We start from the raw sequence: 25,619 nt of genomic DNA on the forward strand, positions 1-25,619 counted from the left end.
CTAGGTGCCCCACTTTTCATCTGTTTAGCATGTTCCCCCCCCCCCCCCCCCCCCCCCCCCCCCCCCCCCGCATTTCCTCTCTAGAATGTAACTCTTTGTTTATTTACCTGTTTGTTTGAAACAGGATCTCATGTAGCCAGGGAGAGCTTCAGTTTTGCTGTGTAGCAGATTACTTCCTGAGTGCTGGGATTGCAGGTATTGCTGTACACTCAGATTTAGAATGTTCTTAAGGGATACAACAGAGATAAAGACAATCTTGCCTGAAGGTCTGAAAAAATACAAAGGAATTTTTTTGTTGTTATTTTTTGGTTTGGGTTTTTTTTTTTTTTTTAAGCTAGTGACTGAGTTTCTTCTCGAGGCTGTTTGCTCACTCCTAGCTGTTCAGTGAAAGTGGGTTTTCTTCCTTTTTCTTCCTTACATGTACGGAAAGAGGGTATAAATGGGTACAGTCACTGGCAGCCCAGCCAAGGGCCAAGAAAGGCATTTCCTCCTTAGCCGTGCTTCCTTCATTATACACTAATGTCTCTGTGCATTGAACAAATTAAGTCTGGATCTCGGCCCAGCTCTGGTTCCCCGAACAGAAGGGAGTCCTGATGTCAAGTAGAAGGAAGGAAGGAGCCAAAGGGCAGGGCCACTTGGAGGAGAGTGTGTGATGAGAGAGGTACGGCTTAAAGAATCAGGGTTGAAGCAAGCTCCTGTTTCTATCTGGTGTACTGTCCCTACCCAGGGCCAGCCCCAGTGACTGTCTCCCTGTGCTTGTCCCATCTTCCAAAATTGAGTCTATGTTTGGGGTTTTCCTTTTGTCCCAGCGATTAGGCAGGAGCCTATGGCAGGAGGAAGAAGGTAGATTTTTCTGGTACACGGTAGCATGGATACTTAACTTATAAGGAATAGAACTTTCTTGGGAGGCAGAGACAGGTGGATTTCTGAGTTCGAGGCCAGCCTGGTCTACAGAGTGAGTTCCAGGACAGCCAGGGCTACACAGAGAAACCCTGTCTCAAAACAAAAAAACAAACAAAAAAAAGGAAGTTTCAGTTTCAACAGGTATCTTCTGAGTCACCAGGGTTTGTGGAATCTGAGAATATCTGAGAATACCATTGCTCTCTCCCATTCTACCCCACCCTCATTCTGTCCTTCACCTGTCCCAGCAAGAAGTATGACATGAAAAAAAGTATGATTTGTTCTAGTCATCCTTACACCTTTTGCCTATCTCAGCCTGTTTGATCACTTCTGACACAAGCAGCCTTGTTCTGAGCCTATTTATTCATACAGTCACTAAACAAACATTTTTTTAAAAAATGCATTGTCAAGGCTCCAAACTGCTACTACTAAGTTGGTATCACTTGTCACTGATGCTCATTCTCATAAACCCAGGTGTTTATCTTGAGTAATAGAGTAACTCCAAAGAGTTATGACCTAGCTTTGAGTTCTACCTTCACACAGAAGAGCCCTGGATACCATGCCTCAAGCTTTCACCCACTTCATTGTTGCCTAGGTGTTTTTCTTAGCACGGATCCTCAAAACTGGTTCATTCACACTGGCCTGGGACTCATTCATTCCACTGTTGTCACTGAACTATCCCACTCTAGACATCTTGGAGAGTGTGTAGCATTGGCACAGACCCCACCTTGGCCCTACAGAGTACTCTTCGAAGAGAGAATTTGCAAACAAATGTTTTCCTCTTTAGCTGTTCTTTTTTAACATCCAGGCAGAAGCTCTAGTGTTGCTGGAACCCCCTTGAGGAGGACGGTTGGAGGTTATTGCCTCAAAGTGGCCAGAGGCTGGGGAAATCTTTTTTCTAAATATTCTAATTATAGGTGTGGGGGGCGGGTTGCATGTCAGGACAATTTGTTAGAGTTGGTTCTCTCCATCAACCATGTTGTTCCTGGAAATCAAACCCTTGTTTGTCAGACTTAGCAGCAAGACCCTTTACGTGCTGAGCATCTCACCAGCTGAGAAATGTGTGCTTTATTCTTTTGCTTCTCATTTCTCGATCTGTAATGACAGGAGTGGAATGTTAATAGTGGAGTTGGTCTAGAGGGAACCTATGGAGGTTTAGTCATCTCCCTCTACAGGAGCTACGTGGGGAGACGAGAGTCTCTCTAGTGCAGCTCTCTTTCGAAGCATTGTTGGGAGGAGGAGAGAACCCCATTCATTGTTTCTGTCATACCATAGAGAGTAATATAGGCTTCTGTGAGAGGGTGGACTTGGATTCTTGATTAAAGGTTAATCTCCCTTGCCCCAGACAGGGTTTCTTGGTGTAGCCCTGGCTGTTCTGGAACTCTGTAGATCAGGCTGGCCTCAAGTCAGAATGCCCTTGCCTCTGCCTCTGCCTCCTGGGTGCTAGGATTAAATGTGTGTGCCACCACTGACCAGTTAGAGATTTTACAATTGATTGTGGCCGCTGCATCTTGGATGAGAAGACTGTTAACCCAGGAGAAAGCTGAGAATCTTGTTTTCTTTTTGTTACATGTCCTCTTAGGCCATTTTAGACAGTAGGCAGCTCTGAGCAGGGAATGGTGCTGCCAGGACCCCCTAGACTGGGTAACTGTCAACCCAGGTCACCTAAGTACCAAACAGATCTCTCCTTTAGGGTTGAAAGTACCAGGAGATCTCCAGACCTTTCCTTTCTAACGGCAACCAGGGCAGTGGATATACAATTTAAGTGTTGGTGTTCTGAACCAAAGTTTGAGGCAAAGCCCAGTGACAGTAGACAGCAGCTCTCTTTCACTATAAACCAGAATAAGGGTGCCCTGGACTGGCCTAGTCTTCCTTGGAGCTTAGTTCTAGAATTCCATACTTTTTTTTCTTAGCTTATCAATTCCTTTATTTTAGGTAGGAAAAGGAGAAGGCTTTTTTTTTTTTTTTTTTTTCTGGAAGCTTATGCTGATTTGCAGAGCTCCTTCTCCTAAGCAGAGCTTTTCCACATGCATTCCTGAGGGGACTATGAGTTTTCCAGTAATGGGTTACTGGAAGTTACAAAGGGCTAAGTCCACCGTACACTTTCTGTGGTTCCATCTTATTCTCCCATTGGGTTTATTTCCATAACTATTTACCCAGTTGGAATGGACAGGAGAGCCAGGAAAGAGAACCTGCCCCTGCACAAAGGGCATTTTTTTTTTTTTTTTTTTTTTTTTGCCAAGTTCTGCCAACAGTAGTGTGTGTTCCAGCAGACCCTGGGGCTAAAGAAATGCAGGTTGGTAAGCTTGTTTATTGGGGTGAGGGGGCAGAAGGACAGGACGGGGACTGTGAGGAGCTTTGAGGGGAGTTAGAGTCAGGGTGGAGAGTACTTAGCTTGAAGAGCAGGAAGATTCGAGCAATTGCTGGCGCCTGGACTAAGAAGAGAGGAGACAGAACCAAAGTGGGGCCTTGGGCTGGAACCAGGCATCACCCACCAGTGCATGCTTGTCAGAGCTGGGATTGCTGCCCGGATACCCTCTCTCCTCCTTTTAGCACGAGACTTTGGGATGTGTAGTGGGAACCTTGGAGCCTGGCATCCTGCCTCCTGAGAGTTCCTCTGAGGGAAGGCCACCAGCATAGCCCTTTGTGGGTGGGGCTGCATCACTCCACACCCTTAGTTTCTGTGTAGCTGCCTGGCATGGAGTGCTGTGCTATAGACCTGGCTTTGGGTACTGCTCTGTAGCTGAAGGAGTAAGTCTCAGATACCTGCTGGGAACACAGTAGGGAAAAGAAGGCCCTGACATTTCCTCTCATCAAAGAAGCCAGCAGAAGGCCAGAGCCTGTGCAGTTACTGCTGTGATCATACTGTGGAGGAAAAGCACAGCGCTCAGGAGCACGCCCCAAGCCCATGGGGGCCTCTAGGGGATCCTCCCTCCCCTGTAGCTATCTGTCTCCTGCAGCTGGCAGCTTCTGACTGGCGGTTTGGCAGGATACTTGAACCTTAGGCACATTTCAAACTCAGAATTGTCTCTCCCTGTCATCAAGTGGAGAGTGAAAGAGGAGCTGGAGCAGCGCCTGCTGCCCTGCTCGGCCCATGATTGGTGCTGTCTGATGACCTGGTGAGCCTCTTCTCATTAGCCCAGCCTAGGGGCTTGCAGGCATTACCTTTAACCTACCTTTAACCAGCTCTGGTATGGGTGGCAGAATTGCCCCCTAGGGACAGAGCATGTTTAGAGTTGAATTCAGTGCTTCAGCAGAGGTTACCAACCTGGGAGTCATCTGGGTTTGTTAGCAATTCATACTGCCTGATCCTAGCCTCTCAGTAAAGTCTTTCTTTGCTCTCCTTTTTTGGTACCTCACCTCTGGGCCTCACTGAGGGACTGGCCCAGTAAGGCGCTACACTTAAAGTATCCTGTTAGCCAACAGGAGGGAGTGTGAAGACCCAGGGACTCACTGTTGACTGTTTCCAAGGTGGCTTGATCACCCCAGAGTTGGGAGACAGGAAGTGTTTAGACTTATAATTCCTCACTCATTTTTGAGGACAAACCTTTCAAACCCGTGATTGTGATTATATTTTTAGAAGTACCACTGTTTGCTCAAGAGTGGCTTCTGGCCCTGGCCATACCTCAAGGAACACTTTGGAGTTCCTTCCTCCAAATGCTCACGTTTCTCATCTTGTTCCCTTTTGGCACACATTGACCCTTTGGGATGCTCTTGAGTTGTATTCCTGTGCAAGGATAGCCAGCTGTCCCATGTAATTATTTTGATCTATGTCTAAGCCCAGTCCCAGGAGGCAGTTGTGACATTTCCTATATGGACCTGTGTCACTGGGCTATCAGAATGGTACTAGCAGAGTAATACTTAATGGTTCAAGTCCTTCATGTATACAGATCACAAAAAAAAAAAAAGTTTGTCTGGGGCCACACACATCTAGGGGTACCCTGCCCAGGGACTGCCCATTGTGCCTTCTAGTTCTGCTTAGCAGCTCTGGGCCTGGACCAGAAGAGAGGATAAGGGCCTATTGTTTGTCCCTGGGCCCTGAATAGCACTTTGTTTTCCTTCTTCAGCTCTAGCCAAGTGGCTTTACTGTGGCTGTGGGCGCTGGTGTTACAGTCTCATCGAAAATAAAAAATCCATTCCCAGCAGCCCCCATGCTGCTCACTGTTTGTTATGGGGGTACAGGGCTTTGAGCTAGCGAGGGGTCTTATGTTTGTGACTTCTGAGTAGGGCCCATTTTAGGCTCAAAAGAAGGCACCTTCCCTATGAAGTGCCTGGATCCAGGCTTACTTGGGTCTAGGTGAGAGAAGTATCTTCAGGAAGGGGTGGGGGGTCCTGGGGCAAAGGCAGGAGATGTGGGTTGTGCTTCCCTTCCCTTCCCTCGCTGTCCTCCCACCCTCTCTCCCTAGCCATCCACTCTCTATACTGGCCCTCTAGTTGGAGGTCAAAGGAAGGGAAAGGTGGTGCAAGGCCGGGGAGTAGGAATTGTGTTGTTGGGTTTGGCAATCAGGAAGGAGCCTGTTCAGCCAGCTCTGTATTTGGAGGCCACCCGTCCTGCAGGCACAGGTGTCTGGGAGAGTCACATCTGCTCATGGCTCCTCATAAGTCACACAGCAGGCGTGGCTGTTTGCTTTATTATCCCACTGCCTTCAATCTGGGAGGGCGTGCTGTCCTCACCCAGCGGTTCTTAGCGGCTCCCCAGGCAGGTCCTTAAACCCAGGCAACGGTGGCCTTCAGAGCAGAGCCGTCTTCCTAACGCTCCCAACAGACCGCTTTTCTTTCCACCAATGATGTTAACTTAGGGCAAAATTAGACACAAAACTGGCAACATCTTTCCAGGAATGAGCTGCACACAGGGCACCATCCCAGGCCCTTGCCCTCCACTTCATTTAACGCTGACCTTAATGAAGCAGATTTATTTAATCAACACTAATGTGCTGTGCTTGGGCACTTGTTCTTGCCGTTCTGTGTGGTTTTACTTACCAGCTGTGGGGGTTTTGTGGGGAAAGCTCACTCGGTTGTATGAGTTGCACGTTGAACTTGATGGGTTTTCAGAATGCACTGATGTGAAACTGTGGTCATGACTATAGATACACAGATTCGAGCGCTTTCTGAACTCCATCCCCCCAAAAAACGAACATTGATGAATCTGTTGCTTCAAAGTAAATAGCTAACAATTCATATAGCCTTGGTGAAATTAGAGCTTGAAAAAACAAATTAGAGTTTGTCCTGGGCTGGGTGCTTTTAAAATACTGAAAGGCCTTTCTAACAACACTGACCTTGGTGATGGTGTTATACTGGTGGTGTTTTAGTAATTCATTTCAGTCTGTGCCGTGCTCCTCTCCATGAGAACACCGTAATGCAAGGAGCCAGTATTTTCCAGATGACCAGCACAGGAGATTACGAAATCATGTTGGTCAAAAAACCCATTTACAAATTGAGAAAGGCCAGTGATTTTTAAAGTCACAGAGTAGGAAAAGTTCATGAGGTTTGAGATTTCCTGTCACAGAGAATTGCTTGTCTATTGAGTTCGGATATAATGTCAAGGGGAGTAGCCTCAGTCATCTAGAGGTTATTAAAATATTTTCTTCCTTTTGCAACTACATGTCTGAGCAAGTCTCAGTCTTCCTCATGATTAACATCACAGTAGATTAAACCATAAGAACATATGTGATAGGTGCTAAGGATTGAACCCTGGTACACCGGACGGACACTCGGGAGGCAGAGGCAGGCAGATTTCTGAGTTCGAGGCCAGCCTGGTCTACAGAGTGAGTTCAGGACAGCCAGGGCTACACAGAGAGAAACCCCCTTTTTAAAAAAAAAAAAAAAAAAAAAAAAAAAAAAAAAAAAAGGATTGAACCCTGGACTTTATACAAGTTAAGTAGGTGCCTAGTCTTCATTAAAAAGTTGCTAACTTAAAAAAAAATGAATTTTGGTAAATTTTTTGATGCATGCTTCATGAGTGCTATAACACAGAAATAAACTGAAGCCCTAACACTTTTTTTTAAAATAAAGCTTTACTGATATGTATTTATATAAAATGTACTCTGTGTACGTCTGTGCTTGTGTGTGTTATGTATGGTGTTCTGATATCGGTTGTTCTCCATCTTATTTTTGGGGTGTTTGGTTTTTTTTTTTTGGTTTCTTGAGACAGGGTTTCTCTATATAGCCCTGGCTGTCCTGGAACTCACTATGTAGACCTGACCTTGAACTCAGAAATCCGCCTGCCTCTGCCTCCCGAGTGCTGGGATTAAAGGCGTGCGCCACCACGCCTGGCTTCTATCTTATTTTTTGAGACAAGATCTCTGATTTTAGGCTGTACCAATGTGCTAGACTGGCTGCTAGGAAGGCTTAGGGGTCCTGCCATTTCTGCTTCCCTAGGGCTGGTTACAGATGCTCACTGCTTCATACAGCTTCTCCATATGTGGTGACAAGAGTTGAATCAGGCCTTATCTCTGCAATCATCACTTTACTGGCTTGTTTTTTGAGACTGGGTTAGAATTAGGATTGACCAGGGAATGTGCATTTTAGTTTTAGGTAGCTATTTTTTGAGACAGGGTCTCACTTTGTATATCAAACTGACCTGGAACTTACTATGAAACTCAGGCTGTCCTCATACTTGTGGCACTTTTCCTGCCCCAACCTCCTGAGCTGTGGGCTTATAGGCATGAGTTACCATACACAGCCCCAACCCCACCCCGCTTCTGATACAAGACTCATTATGTAGGTCAGGCTGATCTTGAACTTAAGAGCTCAAGTGGTCACCCTGTCTCGATCTCCCAAGCTGCAGGGATTTTAGGCACATACCACTGTGACTGGCTAGAATTTTTCTTCTACCCTTTGTTTTGAGACTTGAACTTGCCTCCCCTCATCTCTGTATTCTAAAATGCCGTTATTACAGGCCTAACTGGCAAAATTCATCCCTTTAGGGGCTGGCGAGATGGCTAAGTGGTTAAGAGTGCTGACTGCTCTTCCGAAGGCCCTGAGTTCAAATCCCAGCAACCACATGGTGGCTCACAACCATCCATAACAAAATCTGATGCCCTCTTCTGGAGTGTCTGAAGACAGCTACACTGTACTTACATATAGTAAATAAATAAATCTTTAAAAAAAAAAAAAAACAAAAACAAAACAAAAAAAAATTCATCCCTTTAACAGTGTGTAATTCAGTAGTTTGAAATTCAGTGTTTTTTTTTTTTTTTAGTACATTTACAAGGTTGAATAACCATCTTCACTATCTAATTCTAGAATATTCCCATCACCCTACAAGGAGACCTTGTGACCATTAGCAGTTGCAATTCCTCCCTGTTCATCTCTCTTCCCAGCTCCTGACAACTGTTATGTGCTTTGTGTCCCTGGACTTCACTGTTTTAAATGAATTGTATTACTTGTACCTTTTTGTATCTGACTTCTTTCACATAGGTTGTTCTCAGAGTTCAGTCACTTTGTAACAATATTTTATTTATTTATTTATTTTATATGAGTACACTGTAGCTGCCTTCAGACACACCAGGAGAGGACATTGTATCCCATTACAGGTAGTTGTGAGCCACCATGTGGATGCTGGGAATTGAACTCAGGACCTCTGGAAGAACAGTCAGTGCTCTTAACCTCTGAGCCATCTCTCCAGCCCCAACAATATTTTATTTTTAGGTGCCTGAATATTTCATTGTATGGCTGTCCCACATATTGTTAATCCGTAAGTAAGCTGATGGATGTTTGGAGGGTTTCTACCGGTTGCCTGTTGTGAACAATGCTGTTATGACTACTTGTGCACAAGTTTTTAGGTGCACATATATTTCCTGATATCCTAAGAGTAGAATTGCTGGCTCACATGGCAACTGCTTCATTGTTTGAGGAGCTAGCAGACTGTTTCCCAAGTGGCTGCCCCATTTTATTCCCCAGTAGCAGTACAGACGACTTCCAGTCTTTCCAGGTCCTCACCACTACTTACCATCTTGATTTTTACCGCACTCTAATGACTGAATTGGCCTCTTGCTTAGTTTGAGTTATGTCTTCCCTGTGGCTAGGGATGTGAAGCATCCTTGCATGTGTTTATTGGCCATTAGTATATATTAAGATTGGCATGGCAGCTGGGCGTGATGGCAATATGCCTTTAATCCCAGAACTCAGGAGGCAGAGATAGGCAAGGCCAGCCTGGTCTACAGAGTGAGTTCCAGGACAGCCAGGGCTACACAAAGAAACCCTGTCTCAAGCCCCTGTTTACCACCCTCCAAAAAACCGGTTGACATGATGCTAAGTCTGTAGATCAGTTTTGGGTGTGTCTGCATAGTCATCTGTGAACATGAGCATGTTAATTTCTTTAAATTACCTATTGTAACTTTCAGTGTGTAAGTCTTCAATTGCTGGAGTCTGTTCCTCAGTGTCGCATTGTATTTTCAGTGCTTGTGTTACTCTCTGTTTAGATTTTACTTTGTGTTGTTTAACCAACTCCACACTTTGACTCCTTTCTCAGCTGGACTGAGGATGGCACTGGGTCTCCATCAGGCCTTGTAGAATGCTGCCTCAAAGCAAGAAGTCTGTAGTTTAATTTTTGTTCCTACTGCTTCTGTGTGAAAAAGCCACCACTCTTTTAACGATGCTCAGGATGGTGGGGTGACTTTCCTTGAGACACAGCTCAGGTTGACGGAAGCAGATTGAAGAATAGGATTTTTATTTCACAGCCTATTGCTTCCTCTGGCCATTACCCTGTATAGGACTGTTGCTCTGTTCTTAAATGCCTAAAGATTGTATCTGAGTTTCTGCCTCTTGTACATTGTAGCTCAAGGCATGATAGAATAGAGAGGGTGGTCTCACAAAGATTGGATATTGGGGAGTCACTGTACTGGGCATCTATAATGTGCCACGGTCTCCCAGGTATTACAGAAAATATATTACATTGATGAGTTCTTAGAACGACTCCACAAGGTTATTTGATCATTCTGCTTCAATAGGTCAGGAAACAAAGTCTCAGCAGGTGATATAAATTTCTAAGTTGAAGAGCAACTTAAGCATTGAACTTGTATTAGTCAGGGCCCTCTCTAGCAGTGGTTCTCAATCTTCCTAATGCTGTAACCCTTTAATATAGTTTCTCATGTTGTGGTGACACCCAGCCATAAAATTATTTTAGTTAGTACTTCATAACTGTAATTTTGCTACTGTTATGACTCACAATGTAAATATTTTTGGAGATAGAGGTTTGCCAAAGGGCTTGTGACCTTCAGGTTGAGAATCACTGCTCACTGCTCTAGAGGAACAGAACTGATAGAATGAGTGTGTGTGTGTGTGTGTGTGTGTGTGTGTGTGTGTGTGTATGTGTGTATATATATGGAATTTTAGAGTGACTTACAGGATTGGTTGGCAATAATGGCTGTGTATCAATGGAAAGTCCAAAAATCTTGTAATTGCTCAGTCCGTGAGACTTGACATCTCCGTTGGTCTCTAGTATAGGCCAGAATCTGAAGGAAGAGTCTCTAATGTTAGTGTAGGAATAAACTTGCCAGTGAGAGCAACGGCAAGTAGGCAAAGAGCAAAAGCATCCTTCTTCCACGTGTGTGTGTGTGTGTGTGTGTGTGTGTGTGTGTGTGTGTAGGCTGCCACCAGAAGGCATGGCCCAGATTAAAGTTGAGCCTTCCTACCTCAAAGGATTAGAATTAAAGCTCATCCCACTTCAATGATTTAATCAAGGGGAAACCCCAAGTGGTGGCACACACCTTTATAGAGTTTTTGCAACTCTTGAGGCAAAGGCAAGCAGAAATCTGAGTTCTAGGATAGCCTGGTCTACAGAGTGAGTTCAGGACAGCCAGGGCTACACAGAGAAACCCTGTCTTGAAAAACAAAAAACAAAAAGAAAAATTCCTCACTAGTGTACCCAACTGATTGGGTTTTAGTTAATTCTAGCTGTAGTTAAGTTGATAACAAAGAGATAGCTATCACCGACTGTTGTTAATACAACTCTGAAGCGTAAGCTGTGGTGCTAGGAGAGAGGATGGTGAATCTATGTACACTGTGTATGCGACTGGACTGAGGACTCTACGGAGATGGGGAAGTCCTACCAACACTGGTTGGTTGAATCAATCCAGAAGCCTTTGTTCTTTGGCTTGGAACTATCACTGCTTAACTAGAAATGCCCTTCTGGGGACAGTGAGGCCTGGGAGCTTCACTCAGTAGCCCCATTGCCTGTGATAGGCTTGGCAAAATGGTGATAAACTCTGAGGGGTGGAGTGCCCTGTGGTGGTGGCCTTTGGTAGTAGACACTCATTTGACTGTTGTAGGGCTTACCTCTGCCAGCACATGGTGAATTTGTTAAGTGTGGTGATCACTGCTTTCTGTTTCTCCACAACACGTAGAGCTGTGTAGTAGGGTCTTCCTTACAATTTCCGAATAAAAGAATAAGAGAAATTCCCCCTGTCCTCTACACAGAAGTCACACAAATTCAGTGCCTCTTGGCTGCATTGGGATTGGTACGGAGAGTGTTGCCTTTAGAGGGTCTCCAGCTGCCCTGGCAGAACAATCAGCTTTTATAAGTTGGAACTGGACTGAGGACAGGAAGGACTGGGGCAGGTACAGAGAAGTCTGTCTTGTCAGCGTTCCCACTCCTGAAGCTGAGCTTCCAGTGTGTCATTCCTAGCTCGGGATCACCAGTTGGCTTGATATGGCACAGAATGACCTGGCCTCCCCTTGTGGAGCCAAACAAACCTGGCTCCACAGACAAAGAAACAAACAAAAACATCTCTCTTCTGTATCCTTGGCTTCTGTACTGAAGGAATGAAAAACATTGGGAAATATGTTAATGCTGTTACTGCCATATAGTATATGGTTAGTCCTGTGTTGATTGCTGGCTGTGTCTGTACTGAGCACAAACAGACTTTTTTTGCCATTATTTTATAAATAATACAGTTTGGCAATTATTTACATAGTATTTGCCTTGTGTCAGGTCTGAGTCATGGAGATGGCTGGAGTGTATGGAAGGGTGGACAGGGAGTCCTATGCATGAAGAACAGCATTTTTGCAAATAGGTTTTGATATCTGAAACAGTCTTAGAATCAGTCCTGTTTTGTTACCAGACAATTGCAGTACTGTTGGTGTTTTGGGGTATTTTACAGTTGAAAAAAGATTTATTATTTGTTTGTATGTATATGTGCCTGCATGAGTTTCCAAAAGAGGACATTGGATCCCCTGGAATTGTGCTGTGAGCCGCCTGATGCAGGTGCTAGGAATGGAACCTAGGTCTCTCGAAGAGCAGCACTAAGTGCTCTTAACTGCTGAGCCATCCCTCCAACCCCATATCATTTTAGAGGGTGGAGGGAATGCTAGATTTTCTATATCAAAATTGAAAACAACAGAGTCAGCAAGTGTCAGGCCCCTGTCTTCCCTCCCAACCTGATGTGTATAGATTGGTCCATCTGCCACCAAAACTAGAATATCACCCAGCTTGAGCCTGAGCATTGTCAGCATCCCCAGAGCACTCTGGGAGAGCAATATCTCCTTCCTGCCTGAGGCCTATTCCTGACCCAGGGAGACCCAGAGCTGGTGCCTTTTCCCAGCTAGACTGAATGAATCAAGTACTTTAGATTTGGATGGCAGGTATGCGCATGAGGTTCTCAACTCTCCACTCAGTACAATGGAGCTAAATGCCCCATCCTATATTTCACCATGGTATGAGAATGTTGATGTAACATATCTATAGGAATTCTCAAGAGAGTGGTCAAAATCTGTTGTAGATGTGTTTCCTCAGCCATTTGTGGTTCTCAGGGCTCAGAGGACCAGACTTTCCAGTCCCATACCTACCCAGTGACTCCAGCAGAAATTGTCATAGGCCACAGCAGCACTAGGAAGGGAAGTGGAAGCTGATACCATCAGCTCTAACAAAAGATGGAGAAGAGGTGGAGGCCTGACACTGCCATGGGGCCCTGGAGGGTTCAGCTTCCACTGGCTCTTTAGAAGAGTTGCATCCAGACTGTGCCCACCTAGGGCCTTGACCAAGCTCAGAGAAAGCTGTACTTTATTAGTAGCTTCTCTGGATGTGGCCAGAACCAGGCTGAGCCCTTTTTGAGCAATTGCTCTTTAGTTCAGAAGGTCGAAAAAGAGAGCAGTGGGCTGTGCTGTCCCAAGTAACCTTGTCAAAGCTCAGCTGGGTGCTTTGGTTTTTATGATGGCAATGTGCTTAGCAGGAGGGGCCCTTCCTGTCTTCACCCTATGGTCTTGAGGCCAATAGCACCAAAGCAATCTTTGTAGCATATAGCATTTAAAAGGCTACTTTCTAATAAAATCTAGTACAAGCACACAGACCTTAGGTAATGTGGCCTGGTGAGGGATCTGTCTCTTGGCTCCAGTGGGAGAAAGGATCGTCATATTACCTGTTCCCTGGTGGACAACCGAGGTGACACTAAGCAGGAAAAAGCTCTTAGCCTCCTCTGCTGCTTCCCCTAGGCCAGCTGTTTCATCTCTTCCCTGTCTGGTCTTCCCAGTCCTCTGCCTTTGGAAATTCAAGTGTCATTGCCATTTATTCCTTCCATGGGACCCTGCCAAACCTAAGTGGGTTCCTACTACCTCTCCAGGCTCTTGGGGAAACCTGGTTTTGATTTTGGTTTAGACCCCTGGGTGTGTGTGTGTGTGTGTGTGTGTATGCACATTATGGCCACTGTTACTCTCTCTAGAACAGATAGCTTTCCAGCAAGAAAAGGAGAGGAGACATTCTTGGTACAGATCTTAAGGATGGGAATCGAGTAGAGGGTGGACTAGATCATTGCTCATGGGTCTGTGGGAACATCTGTGGTTGGAGATGGCAAAATGCTGCCTGATAATGAGGATAGATCCTGTCTCAGAGTTGGATAGAAGAATATGGGCTGTAGATCCAAAGCTCTAGGCCAGCCTGCCTGTATGTAGGAATGGCTTGTTGGAGGAAACCAACAAGGGTCTCTTGTGGAACTGGCACAGCTGCCAGAGGTCAAGGGAAGGTCTGTTGTTGTTCTTGTTCTTCTTCTCCTCTTCTTCCTCCTCCTCCTTTTTTTAAAAGATTTTATTTATTTATTTATTTATTTATTTATTTTATATGAGTACACTGTAGCTGTCTTCAGACACACCAGAAGAGGGCGTCAGATCCCATTACAGATGGTTGTGAGCAACCATGTGATTGCTGGGAATTGAACTCAGATGTCTGGAAGAGCAGTCAGTGCTGTTAACCACTGAGCCACCTCTCCAGCCCAGGAAGGCCTGGTCTTAGTCTGGCTCCAAGTTAGGGCCACCCTGGGCTGTGACGTGATGTTTGTGGCTAATGGAGCTGAAGGCCTCCTGTGTGCATGTCGACACTGGAGGGCAAAGGTCAACTTTATAAGGCTCAAGGTCTTATGGATTGCAGTGAGGGAAAGTGCAGCCACTGCTCTGTGTAGCGTCAGAGAACTCTCATATTTGCTTGGGAGGAAACTTTCCCCTCAGTTCAGGAGGAGAGTCGATAAGGCCCCATGGCTCTGGCTCTTTATTTAAACTGCAAACAGCCCAGATGCCTGCTAAGTCATGGGGTAGCAACTCAAGGAGACGGGAGGCTATGTGTGTACATATGTGTTCAGGAGGCAGATGACGGTGGGGTGGAGGTCAGCGTGCTTCAGTTGTTTTCCTCTATCAAGCCCTAAACCAAACCTACATCAACACTTAATAGGGACTGTGTGCTTTCTCAGTGCTTTCTCAGTGTGGGCTGGAGAGGACAGGGATTTACTTGTATGGCTTATGTTCCTGTTCAGGAAACCTAATGTTAGGAGGGGGTCTGAGACAAAAACACAGTCTGTATTAATCTGAATTAATCTGGAATGATCTACTTGTTTGTTTTCCCCTGGAAACTGGGACTAGAACCAGTGACCTTATACATGTTGGTTAAGTGCTTTGTCACTGAGCTACATCCCCCAGCCAGAATGATCTTGATGAGAATGAAGTCAGTTTCACAAGTGTCCTCTTTATCTATTCCGTTTATCTGCAATCCTAACAGTGCTCAGGTTTTCTGAAAGGCTCTGTCAAGATTGAATGAATGAATGAACACTTCTTCCTCCACTTTGTGTGGGTCCTTCCCTTAACGTTGTACACCTTCTGCTTATGGGCGCCACTGGAGCCTCTTACCACTTGTCATCTACCTCGAACTGCCCTTTCTGTAGCACAAGTGTTCCCATTGCCCCAGGCAATCCTGCTACCTGCCTCAGCTATTTTTTTAGCTCTTGCCAGGTGACATTCCATTTGCCCCTGCCCAGCCCTTCCACCCATTTTGTTCATGCCATATTTCTCCACCTGGCATTTCTCCATCCCATCCCTGGCCTTTGTTTGCTGTTCTTGGGAAGTGGTTTGAGATGCAAACAGCTGGGGTGTGTTGGGTGTGAGCACCACTTTAATAGAGAAAGAATGGTTGGGGGTTTGGGGGCACATGGCTCCTTCCCAGCTTGGCAAGATCCAACTGTCTGTCACGGTTTTGCCGGCCCCCTCTGTGCTGATCACCCCCAATCATTGTGGTGCCTCTCTGTACTGAGCTGATGATCTTTCCAAGGCTGGCCTAGCCTGGAATCGCGCGCTGCTTGCTGTGGGTGATTATCAGTTGGTGGTGTGTCGGCTCCCCTGCCAAGAGCAGTTTACATGGATTCTCATGTTAATCTTCCCAAATGAATATCTGAGGCTGAATTATTCTTATTTTTATGTTTCAGGCAAAAGAGCTTCCCCCAGGCAACCTAGTTTATAAACACTGGGGTGGGGGTAGGGAGTTAGGGTTTGCTGGACCCTGACCTGAAGCAGAGCTCTGCCACAGGAGGTGCTCAGGGTTGTCTCATTGTGGTACACTCGCCGAGCACGTGTCAGAGCCTGTGAGCCAGGGCTTTCTGCAGTGCTCGCCTCCGTGACCCTTTCTTTCAGTTTCCTCAGCGGCATCACAGCTTCTTCAGCTCTCCGTCCGTCCTTCCATGGTGTGGGACTTTGGCCACTTCTCATGTGTGAGGGATTTTCTCAGATACAAGTTGTTTCAAAGTTTTTAAGTTTTTAAGATTTTAAGTTTCTGGGAGCAGATTTTAAACAGAATCCATGCTTCCTCTTACCCTCTGTCCCACAACAGTGATATTGGCAAAATGCTCAATAAGATGGCTTTGATCACACGGCCTCTAGTCATCCTCCTTTGGGTATGAATGATCATTTATAGTCAGTGAAGAAACCGGGCAAACAGCCTGCAGATGGTTTGAGATTTAATTTAGCTCAGTGGTAGAGCGTTTGGGCCTGGGATTGCGTCCTTAGCTTGGAGATAGGGGATGATAGGCAGACATGGATAGGAAAGACGGGACAAAGTCACAAACAGCGGGTTCATGAGAAAATGCTGAGCACCACTACTCACCAAGGAAATGCTACCGGAGCCAGGAGACACCTCCTCCCGCTAGTTAGACGAGAGTTACCAGAGGGACACGTGAAGCGGACCATGTAGCAATGTGCCTGTAGTCCTGGGGAGGATCAGTTCAAGTCTGAGAACCAATAAGTGTTGATAAAGAGTGTGGGGAGAGGGGTCCTGCACATTGTGGTGAGAATGTAAACTAGTGCAGTCACTAGGAAAAATAGTGACTTTTAAAGCTTTTAAGGTTTTAAAAGATTAAAAAACTACTGCTGGGTCAAGGTGGCACACACCTTTAGTCCCAGCACTCAGAGGCAGAGGTAGGCGGATCTCTGTGAGTTTGAGGCCAGCAAGCTCCTGGATAGCCAGAACTACATTATCAATACCCTGTCTCAACAAAACAAAACAAGCAAATTATGGTATGAACCAGCATTCTCACTATTGGATATACTAGTATATATAATATATAATATGTATTAATCTTATGCTTTTAATATATTCAGAGTTTTAATACATTTTTTTGAAGTTCTGAAGTCAACATGGAAAAATCTTTAAGTTTACTAAAAATTTGCAATATTTCGAATATAAAGGGCTAGGTGTGCTTGGTGGCACATGCCTTTACTTCCAGTATTTGGGAGCTAAGGGAAGGTGGATCTCTGAGTCTGAGGCCAGCTTCATCTATGTAGTGAGTTCTAGGACAGCCATAGCTACGTAGTGAAACCCTGTCTCAATTAGTAAAGTACTTATTGTATAAGAATAAGGGCCAAAGTTTGAGGAGCAGAACCCACATAAAAAAGCTGGGCCTTTTTATTCCCAGCTGGAGAGAGTTCAGCTGTTAAGAGCACTTCCTACTCTTTTAGAGGCTCCTGGGTACAATAGGGAGCTGACTGATTCTAAGTTCACTTCCTTGTTAGCTATAGCCACTGCCCTGGCTCACAGGCCGTTTTCTAGATCTTAGAGCATGGGAAGATCCTGGCTCCAGGAGAACATTTGCATTCCAATTCAATTTTATTTTGGTTCAATTAAGTATGTTTGGAACCCACACTATGAGCAGGCACCAGGCCAGGTTCCTTGGGTGGGAAAACTGGGGTTCTGAAATTGAATGGCAGTAATAATTCTGGAGTTTGCTACTTCACGTGGGTCTTGAGGAGCCTCATTCTTCTTATCAGTAAAATTTGGGTTGATTGATTATATCCCTGTGAGATTATGGGGAAAATTCAGTGAGCTAAAAGGTGCCTGGCATAGAGTAGGCAGGAAATGAGTTCTTTTGCTGTGCTCCTGGAGCTAGTTGTGTATACCACATTTACATGACAAAGATGAGGCAGATGTGTGTGTGTGGGGGGGGGCATGTGGGAGGACAGCAGACCCTTTATCCTTCAGCGAGGGTCCAGGATGCCTGAGTCCTCATAGTTTCAAACTCTTACCTATACACTACGTATGAATAAATCAGGTTGGCATAAATCAACAATATTTGTTATAACAGAACTTCCTCAAAATATTTTGGTTTTGCTCTTTTAGTGGTGGTGGTTGTTTTGAGACAGAGCCTCACCATATATTCCAAGCTGGCCTAAAACTCCAGCCCTCTTGCTTCTGCCTTCAAAGTGCTGGAAGTCACACACACACACGCACACGCACACACCACATTCCTGCCCCAATTTTCAAAAGCTCTTGTCCTTCCACTTGCAGTGCTGCTCTGAGATGACGCAGACCTAGTGGTGGCATGAACAAGGTACTTACTCTAGTACTGGTGGCACAGATATTTTGCAGTTTGAGGTATAGCAACAAAACTATTTATTTTAATTTAATTTATTTTTTCTTCTTCATTGTTTCATAAATCCTTTTTTGTTTGTTTGTTTTTCAAGACAAGGTTTCTTTTGTATCCCTGGCTGTCTTGGAACTCAATCTATAAACCAGGCTGGCCTTAATTTACAGAGATCCACCTGCCTCTGCCTCGGAGTGCTGGGATTAAAGGCCTGTGCCAAAAAAAAAAAAAAAAAAAAAAAAACCCTTCCAGGACTGAGCATGCAATTGGGACCGTACATGTTCTGGCCAAGAGGAGATGCAGGGTCATGGACATGGGGTCTGCTCCCCCCTGCAAACTCATAGCCTGTATCACCACCACCCCTTCCCTGGCTACCTTGACATGTGCCTGCTCCTGACATTTCAATAAAACCCAGCTCGGGTCTGTGTCTTGAGAGTTTTTTACAAAAAAAAAAAAAAAAAAAAAAGGCCTGTGCCACCACCACTTGACAACACATAGAATCGTTCTTGCTGAAGATCTTAGCAATCTTAGCCTATGGTTTTTTCCTTTTCTTATTAAGTCAAAAACTGTCACTTAAAGGAAACATATTATGGTGCCCTGCTGCTCTTGCACTTGGGACCATTGGTAAGTAAATGACAGTTGCCTGAACAAAAGTGCTCTGTTACTAGAACAGTTTTTGGTAATTTAGACTCCAAGTGATAGCAGGTGGGTAACAGATGCAGCATAGATTTGCTGAACAAGGGATGATTCAAGTCTACCCAAGGCTGAGCAGGACCAAGAGAAATCTCTTATTACTCAGAATGCACTGATTAAAACCTTAAGAATTGTGGAGACTGGAGAGATGGCTCAGAGGTTAAGAGCACTGACTGCTTCCAGGGGTTCTGAGTTCAATTCCCAGCAACCACATGGTGGCTCATGGCCATCTATAATGAGGTCTGGTGCCCTCTTCTGGCCATGCAGGCATACATGCAGGCAGAATGCTGTATCCATAATAAATAAATACATCTTTAAAAACAAAACAAAACCCTAAGAATTGCAGGCGGTGGTGGTGCACGCTTTTAATCCCAGCACCTGTGAGGCAGAAGCAGGCTGTGAGTTCTAAGACAGCCAGGGCTACACAGAGAAACCCTGTCTCAAAACAAAACAAAACAACAAAAACCCGTGGCTACTGGAGACATGGCTCAGCAGTTTGCTGTGTGTATTGCTTTTGCAGAGGATCTGAGATCTGTTCCTATCCCCCATCTCTGGCAGCTTACAACCACCTGTAATTCCAGCCTCTGCGTGATAGTGATCGGAGGCAAAGCATCTTCAGGGAATTTCACACATGTGCACATGCTCACAAATGCCTGCTTTCTTACTGCTCCCTTGTAGGAGTAGATCCCACCATGACAGCTTCTGGGGAAAGGTGGCTAGCAATCTCAGAGTTTCATTGCTGTGAAGAGACACCATGACCATGGCAACTCTTATAAAGGACAACATTTCACTGGGGCTGGCTTACAGTGTCAGAGGTTTAATGGTCCATTCATCATGGCGGGAAGCATGGCAGTATGCAGGCACCAAGAGCTATACATCTTGATTCTAAGATCATAGAAGGAAACTGGATTCCACACTAGGTGGAGCTTGGCCATAGGAGACTTCAAAACCCACCACTGCAGTGACACTTCCTCCAACAAGGTCACACTAGTCCAGAAAGCCACACCTCCCAGTAATGGTGCCACTCACTATGGTCAGCATTCAAACACATACATCTACAGGGGCCATTCCTCTTCAAACCACAACACTAGCCCTAGCTTTGCTTTGCTTTGGTTTGGTTGAGACAGGGTTTTTCTGTGTAGTCCAGGTTGGCTTGGAACTCACTCTGTAGACCAGGCTTGCCTTGAACTCAGAGATTCACCTGCCACATGAGCACTAGGATTAAAGGCGTGCACTACCATGCCCAGCTAGTTCTAGTCTTACTAAACTTATTTACTTAAGAGGCAGGGTTTTGCTGTAGAGTTGTCTCCCCCAGCCCCATGCATGTGTGTGTGCATGTGTGTAAGATAGAGACTGAGGAAGACTGAAAGACGGAGACTTACTGTGTAGCCTAGAACCTCACTGTATAGACCAGGCTGACCTAGAACTTACAGAGATTGCCTCTGCATTCCCAAGTACTGGGACAAGCATGCCTCTGCCTCCAGTTTCTTTTTTTGTGGGAAAGGGACATTTCAAGACAGGGTCTCACTATGTAACTCTGACTGTCCTGTCCTGGAACTCACTCTGTAGATCAAGCTGGCCTCTAACTCACAGAGATCCACCTGTCTCTGCCTCCCAAGTTCTGGGATTAAAGGCCTGCACCACTACACCCATGCCTTCAGTTTCTTAATCCTTCTTTCTCCAGAGCCTGCTGAGTGCTGGGGTAGACAGGTGTGCACTACTATATCGGCTTACTTAGTTGTTTTATTTTCATACATGATCTGTAGCTAGGTGGACAGAAACATTTCAGGTTGAGAGTCATTTTTCTTTGACAAGTTTGAAGTTATGCTTTGTACTTTTGTAGTGTCTCAAACTGCTGTGAAATCCAAAACCTTTCTGATTTGTGACTGTTCTGCCCCGGTCAGTACATCTTGGTATTGGTGTGTTTATAACACTCCCAACCAGCCCTTCTCTGTCTACCCTGGGAATTCCTTGAATTATTATTAATTTTTCCTCTTTATTTTCATCACTCTCTGAAACTCATATTATTTAGCTTTTTGATCTCTAACTGAACCTCTCATCGTATCCCCTCTCCCTGGCTTATGTGCTGTTTGTCTTTTTGCTTCAGTTTCTAGATTTCCTTTTACCTTAGCATCTCAACCCTTCTATTGATGTTTTTGTTTGTTTCCAACATACTTTTAATTTCCTAGCGCCTTTTTCCTGAGTAGTTCTTTAAGAACACATGTATAATATCCCATTGTTTTGGGGATATGGTCTTATCTCCCTGAGGACTTTAATGATATGATTTTTCTTCTCCCTGCATATTCTACTGCCTCTAAATTGCCTTTTTTTTTCCCCCTGCAACTTTCTTTCTGTCTTCTTTGAATAAATCAGCCCAATGATCTTGGCTTGCCTAGATGTTTTAGGAGTGGGAGATTCAAAAGCTGCCTGAGTCCAAAGTGAATGGGATTCAATTTGGTCTTATTCTAGGTTAGGTGGTGAGGTGGGCTGTTTGTGGGGTCTTACATCCAGAAATCTTTCCACCCTCATGCTCTAGGTATTTTAGGAATGGTGTGCAGGAGGGGGCAAAATGCAGAGTCACTTATCTCCAATTCCTTGCCCCGTTTTTGCAAGATCTTTAGTCTTCCACTATGCCTTGTGCCCTACCTCGGCTCAGGGCTTCTTCCTGCTTTACCTCTCCAGAAAGTGAGTTCTGTTCTTCCGGGGTGATTAGGAAGATGCAGTTGTCAAACTGTTCAGCTTGCACTCCACCCATTGTTTCAAAGCATCTGCTCCTTCCCTGGCCAACATGGAGTCTGAGGTGGAGGTGGGGATATAGTCAGCCTTCGAGGCTGTGAGATCGATTAACCTGACCTACATTCTGTCTTTCTTGGTCATGTTACAGTTGTCACCTCTCCTGTTATCTCTATCCTTGGATGGTCTATAACTTAACAAATCTACTAGTTACAGTGCGTATAAGCTCAGCACTCAGGAGGGTTGCGGTGAGGAGAAGGATCTCAAAATGAGACCATCATGAGCTACATAGTACATTGTTGTCTTTAAAAACAGCAGCAGCAACAAAAAACTCCACCTTATTTCTTGAAGTTATGGTAGGACTTCTGGAGGGAGAAACACTGGGACACATAAATCAGACCCATAATAGCAGTCATACAACAGGGAAGGGTGTTCCAGATGGGGACCATCTAGAGGGAAAGGAGATGATGATTAAAACATAGGGCAAAGAGGCAGGTGGGTGGCTGTACAGGGTCCAGGAAGTGGAAGGATGATGGAGACAGGCTGGGAAGCAGGTTGGTCATTATGAGCTCAGCCTAAAACTGCCAGAAGGACATCTTACCCATTAGTGGCTCCTACAGTGACAGTTACAAGAGTATTAGAATAGTTCAGGTCATTAGAAGAGGCTAATGCAGGATGGGTGTTCAGAAGTGGAAGGCGAGATGATGTAAGGGACTCAACAGGTGAAACTAATGGCATTCTGGAGTAGATGATGGTGAGGGGCAACAAAAAGATAAAAGAGCTGAGGGTGCTGCTATAATTTGGGCCTTGGGGGGATAGTGTTGAGAAAGACCAGAGGGGGCTTTATGTGACTGTTGGAACATGATGGGGAAGATGAAGGAAAGGCCAAGTTCAGCTATAGAATAGATAGATGTTTGGCACATACATCAAAACACTGCAGTTTTAAACCCCTATACTTTAACTTTCAAAAATCCTCTGTTGATTGTGAGGGAGCAAGGAAATCAGTCTCTTAGAAGATAGAGGGACTGTCTTTGTGTTGTTAAAGTAATCAGAACATTTTATTTTGGGATGCTCTTGGTGGCTTCTTGCGTACTGTATGAGCAGAGGGCCTTGTTTCCCATCTTTCTTAACTCTTCCTCCCACTTTGCATGGAATTAAACCCTTTGTGTTTTAAGCCTTTAAGTAGAGAAAGGAATTTCTTTCTTTGAATTCTGTATCTAAGAGGAAGGTAGAGAAGGGGCTGTGTTCATTGGCCCACTGTGGAGGTGTTCTGTCAGTGGTAAATTAGAGAGGTGAGGGAAGGGCCCTGATGAGAGGGAATTCTAATTCCTAAGGAATAAATATACCAGGTATGGCCACTTTCCATCAACTACATGGTGCCATTGGAAATGGAGCCATAGAGCAGTATGCACAGTCATGTGGGCCAGTGAGAAGAGCAAGACCAGCCCAATGGCTCCCTGTTAGCAGCTTGTGGTCGCAGTGGGGCCTTGTCTTTGAGATAATCTGACTTGTTCTGAGCACCATCTCAGCAAACAAGGTGTTCTGTAGCTGCAGCCTCTCTGATACACCTTTGGGGGTGGGAGTGGTGATAATCAGCTTTCTTCCTTCCCCTTTGCCCCATGCTACCTTGGCAGCACCCACAGATCCACCATCAATACTCAGTACTACTCCAAGTACAAACAGCCTCCGTCTGAGTGAAGGCTGACTATGTAACAGGCAGTGGTCGAGGCACTTTACGTACCTCAACTCATTTGATCTCTCTTTACCAACCCTCAGAGGTAATTACTATTAAACCACACTTTATAGGTGAACAAAATTGAGGTCCAGTCAGAGTCAGTGCAGCTGACTCAAACCAGGCAGCTTGACCCCAAGGCAGAGGCACTGGGTTTGCCCTGGGAGTTCTCTCTACTAGTTTTTTTTCCTGCCTGTGTAGGACCTCAACTCTAATGGTTTGTTAGAGTTGCCAATACACTGTAGGATACCCTGGCAAACTTAAGTTGTGATTAAACAACAAATATTTATGCAGTATAAATATACATTTATTATATAGGCTATATTTATATATAAATGTTGTTACTATTTGTCTGAAATTCAGGCTTTTTGTTTTGGCAGTGTTTGGAATGACTGAGCCAGGGTCTTGCTGGTAGACAAGTAATCTGCCACTGAGCTACATCGGGCCATCAAAGCCAGATTTCAACCAAGCATTTCACATTTTATTTTACTGATTCTGGTATCAGCTCAGCAGACTTTTATTTGTTTGTTTTGAGATAGGGTATCATAGAGCATAGATTGGTTCAAGCTTGCTAAGTAGCTAGATTTATCCTTGAATTCCTGATCCCCCTGCCTAGCCCCTTCCACGTGCTAGGATGATAACCATGTACCACTTGCCAGGGAGATTGGTGAGGTGTGGGAGCCACAGTCACGCTGCTGGGTTACTGTGGCTCCGTGGTACTGGGCTGCAAACCTTCTTGGTACTTGATTTTAAACTAGAACAGACTTAGTGTCTGAACCTTAACTCTTGGTTTTTGTCTTTAAAGAAAGAATATTAGGGCCAGGCATGTTTGTAGATAGTGGCAACTCACCCCTGTAATCCTAACACTTGGGGGGCAGAGGCAGGAGGAAAACTACAAGTTCCAAGTTAGTCTAGTTTAGACTGCAAACTCTAGACTGGCTAGGTCTGTGACACTGTCTCAAAATAACAGCAACAACAATGCCAATGACCATAGCACTCTACAGAAACATGTCAGATTATAGCCAGAAAAGTGTTGTGTGTTCCTTGCCAAAACAAGAAGGTGTCTACAGCAGAGCTCTTGTCTACCACCAGTCTTCACTTTTCCACAAGAGTCACTTGACCTCAACCCACTTGTTTGGAAAGTGGGTTTCTTAAACTCCCTCTGAGGCAAGAGCTGCTGCATCTCTAATCTCAGTCTTCTGCTGATCACATGGGCCAGATGTTGTCTTCAAGTTTAATCTTGATACAGCTTGACCTCATTATCCCTGTTTTAGGAGCAGCGGTGGCAGGCAGGCAGCTTACATGTCAGTAGGAGGCATGCCGTCTGCTCATGGTCTGCCCTGGGCTGATGGTCTACTCTTTTTGGCCCTATATCTTGGACAGTGACATCTGTACCTTGGCCTGGTGCCAGAGTTTTTAAAAACTGTGTCAGTCATTGGGTAATGTCCCTAGCCAGATACTGAGAAATTTTACAATTGGACTGTCCCAGAAAATCCAAGCACTTGTTCTTTCAAGGAGGTGTTCTTGCTTGGTTCTAGGCCAGCCCTTACTCAAGCCTGGAGCTTGCCCCATCTTGTATTTTCTTTCTCACTTCAGCTCTTCCTTTCCTTAAGATCTGCTAGACGTTCTCCATGCAGGAGGGAGTCTGCCACACAGTAATAGAGAATGCATTTGGGTCTGGAATAAACATTGATTATAGCTAGCAAGAAAAGGACAACCAGGTCAGTGGAAAATGGGGAAGTGAAATGAACATGCAATTCACCAAAGAGAAAAACTCAAAAGATATGCGTGACCTCGAGCTCATCTCCAGCTTCTCTAATAGAGACCTGACAGTGCAAACAAAACAGGAGCTTGGGTTTAGCTCAGTGATGCTGTACTTCCCAGCAAATACAAGGCTCTGGGCTAGCACTGAGCACACACAAGTGAAAGGAATGTAAACAAAATATGATGTTATACCTAGAGAATTGACGGACGTCAAAAGTCTGACATTGTAGGAGTCAGCAGTGACCCTGGGGGATATATAGGAGCCCATTGTCCTTCATGGCTGCACAGATTGTTTGAACAATGCTTTAGAGAGCGAGAGTTTGCTGTGCTGTCGGATGCAGCAGTTCCAATGGCACATCTGTTTCTAAGAGAAATTCTTGCATGCCTTTGATAGGAGTCAAGGCTTTTCTCTTGTCCTTTTAAATTTTATTTTACTTTATATGTATAGGTGCTTTAACTGCATGTATGTCTGTATACCACATGCATACCTATTGCCTACTGAGGTCCAACAGGCAGTATGATCTCCTGAGACTGGACTTAAAGACGGTTGTGAGCTGCTGTGTAGGTGCTGGGAATTGAACCTGGGTCCTCTGGAAGAATAGCCAGCCAGCTTGCTTGCTTTCTTTCTTTCTTTCTTTCTTTCTTTCTTTCTTTCTTTCTTTCCTCCCTCCCTCCCTCCCTCCCTCCCTCCC

The 25,619-nt window shown here is 45.1% G+C and overlaps 1 protein-coding gene across 2 annotated transcripts in view; it reads left to right on the plus strand.

The window, feature by feature from the left end:
- Pc (pyruvate carboxylase) overlaps nucleotides 1-25,619 on the plus strand; it is a 109,037-nt gene that overhangs the window by 43,107 nt on the left and 40,311 nt on the right. The window contains exon 1 of one of the 2 annotated variants that reach the window (XM_021151255.2): nucleotides 3,108-3,196. The exons of the other annotated variant lie outside the window; for it this stretch is intronic. Coding sequence (XP_021006914.1) covers nucleotides 3,191-3,196 — 6 coding nt within the window. The 5' untranslated portion in view covers nucleotides 3,108-3,190. Of the gene's footprint in view, nucleotides 1-3,107; nucleotides 3,197-25,619 lie in introns of those variants that run through there. 2 annotated transcript variants of the gene reach the window in all.

This window comes from Mus caroli, chromosome 19, assembly GCF_900094665.2.
Source record: "Mus caroli chromosome 19, CAROLI_EIJ_v1.1, whole genome shotgun sequence".
NCBI classification, from domain to species: domain Eukaryota; kingdom Metazoa; phylum Chordata; class Mammalia; order Rodentia; family Muridae; genus Mus; species Mus caroli.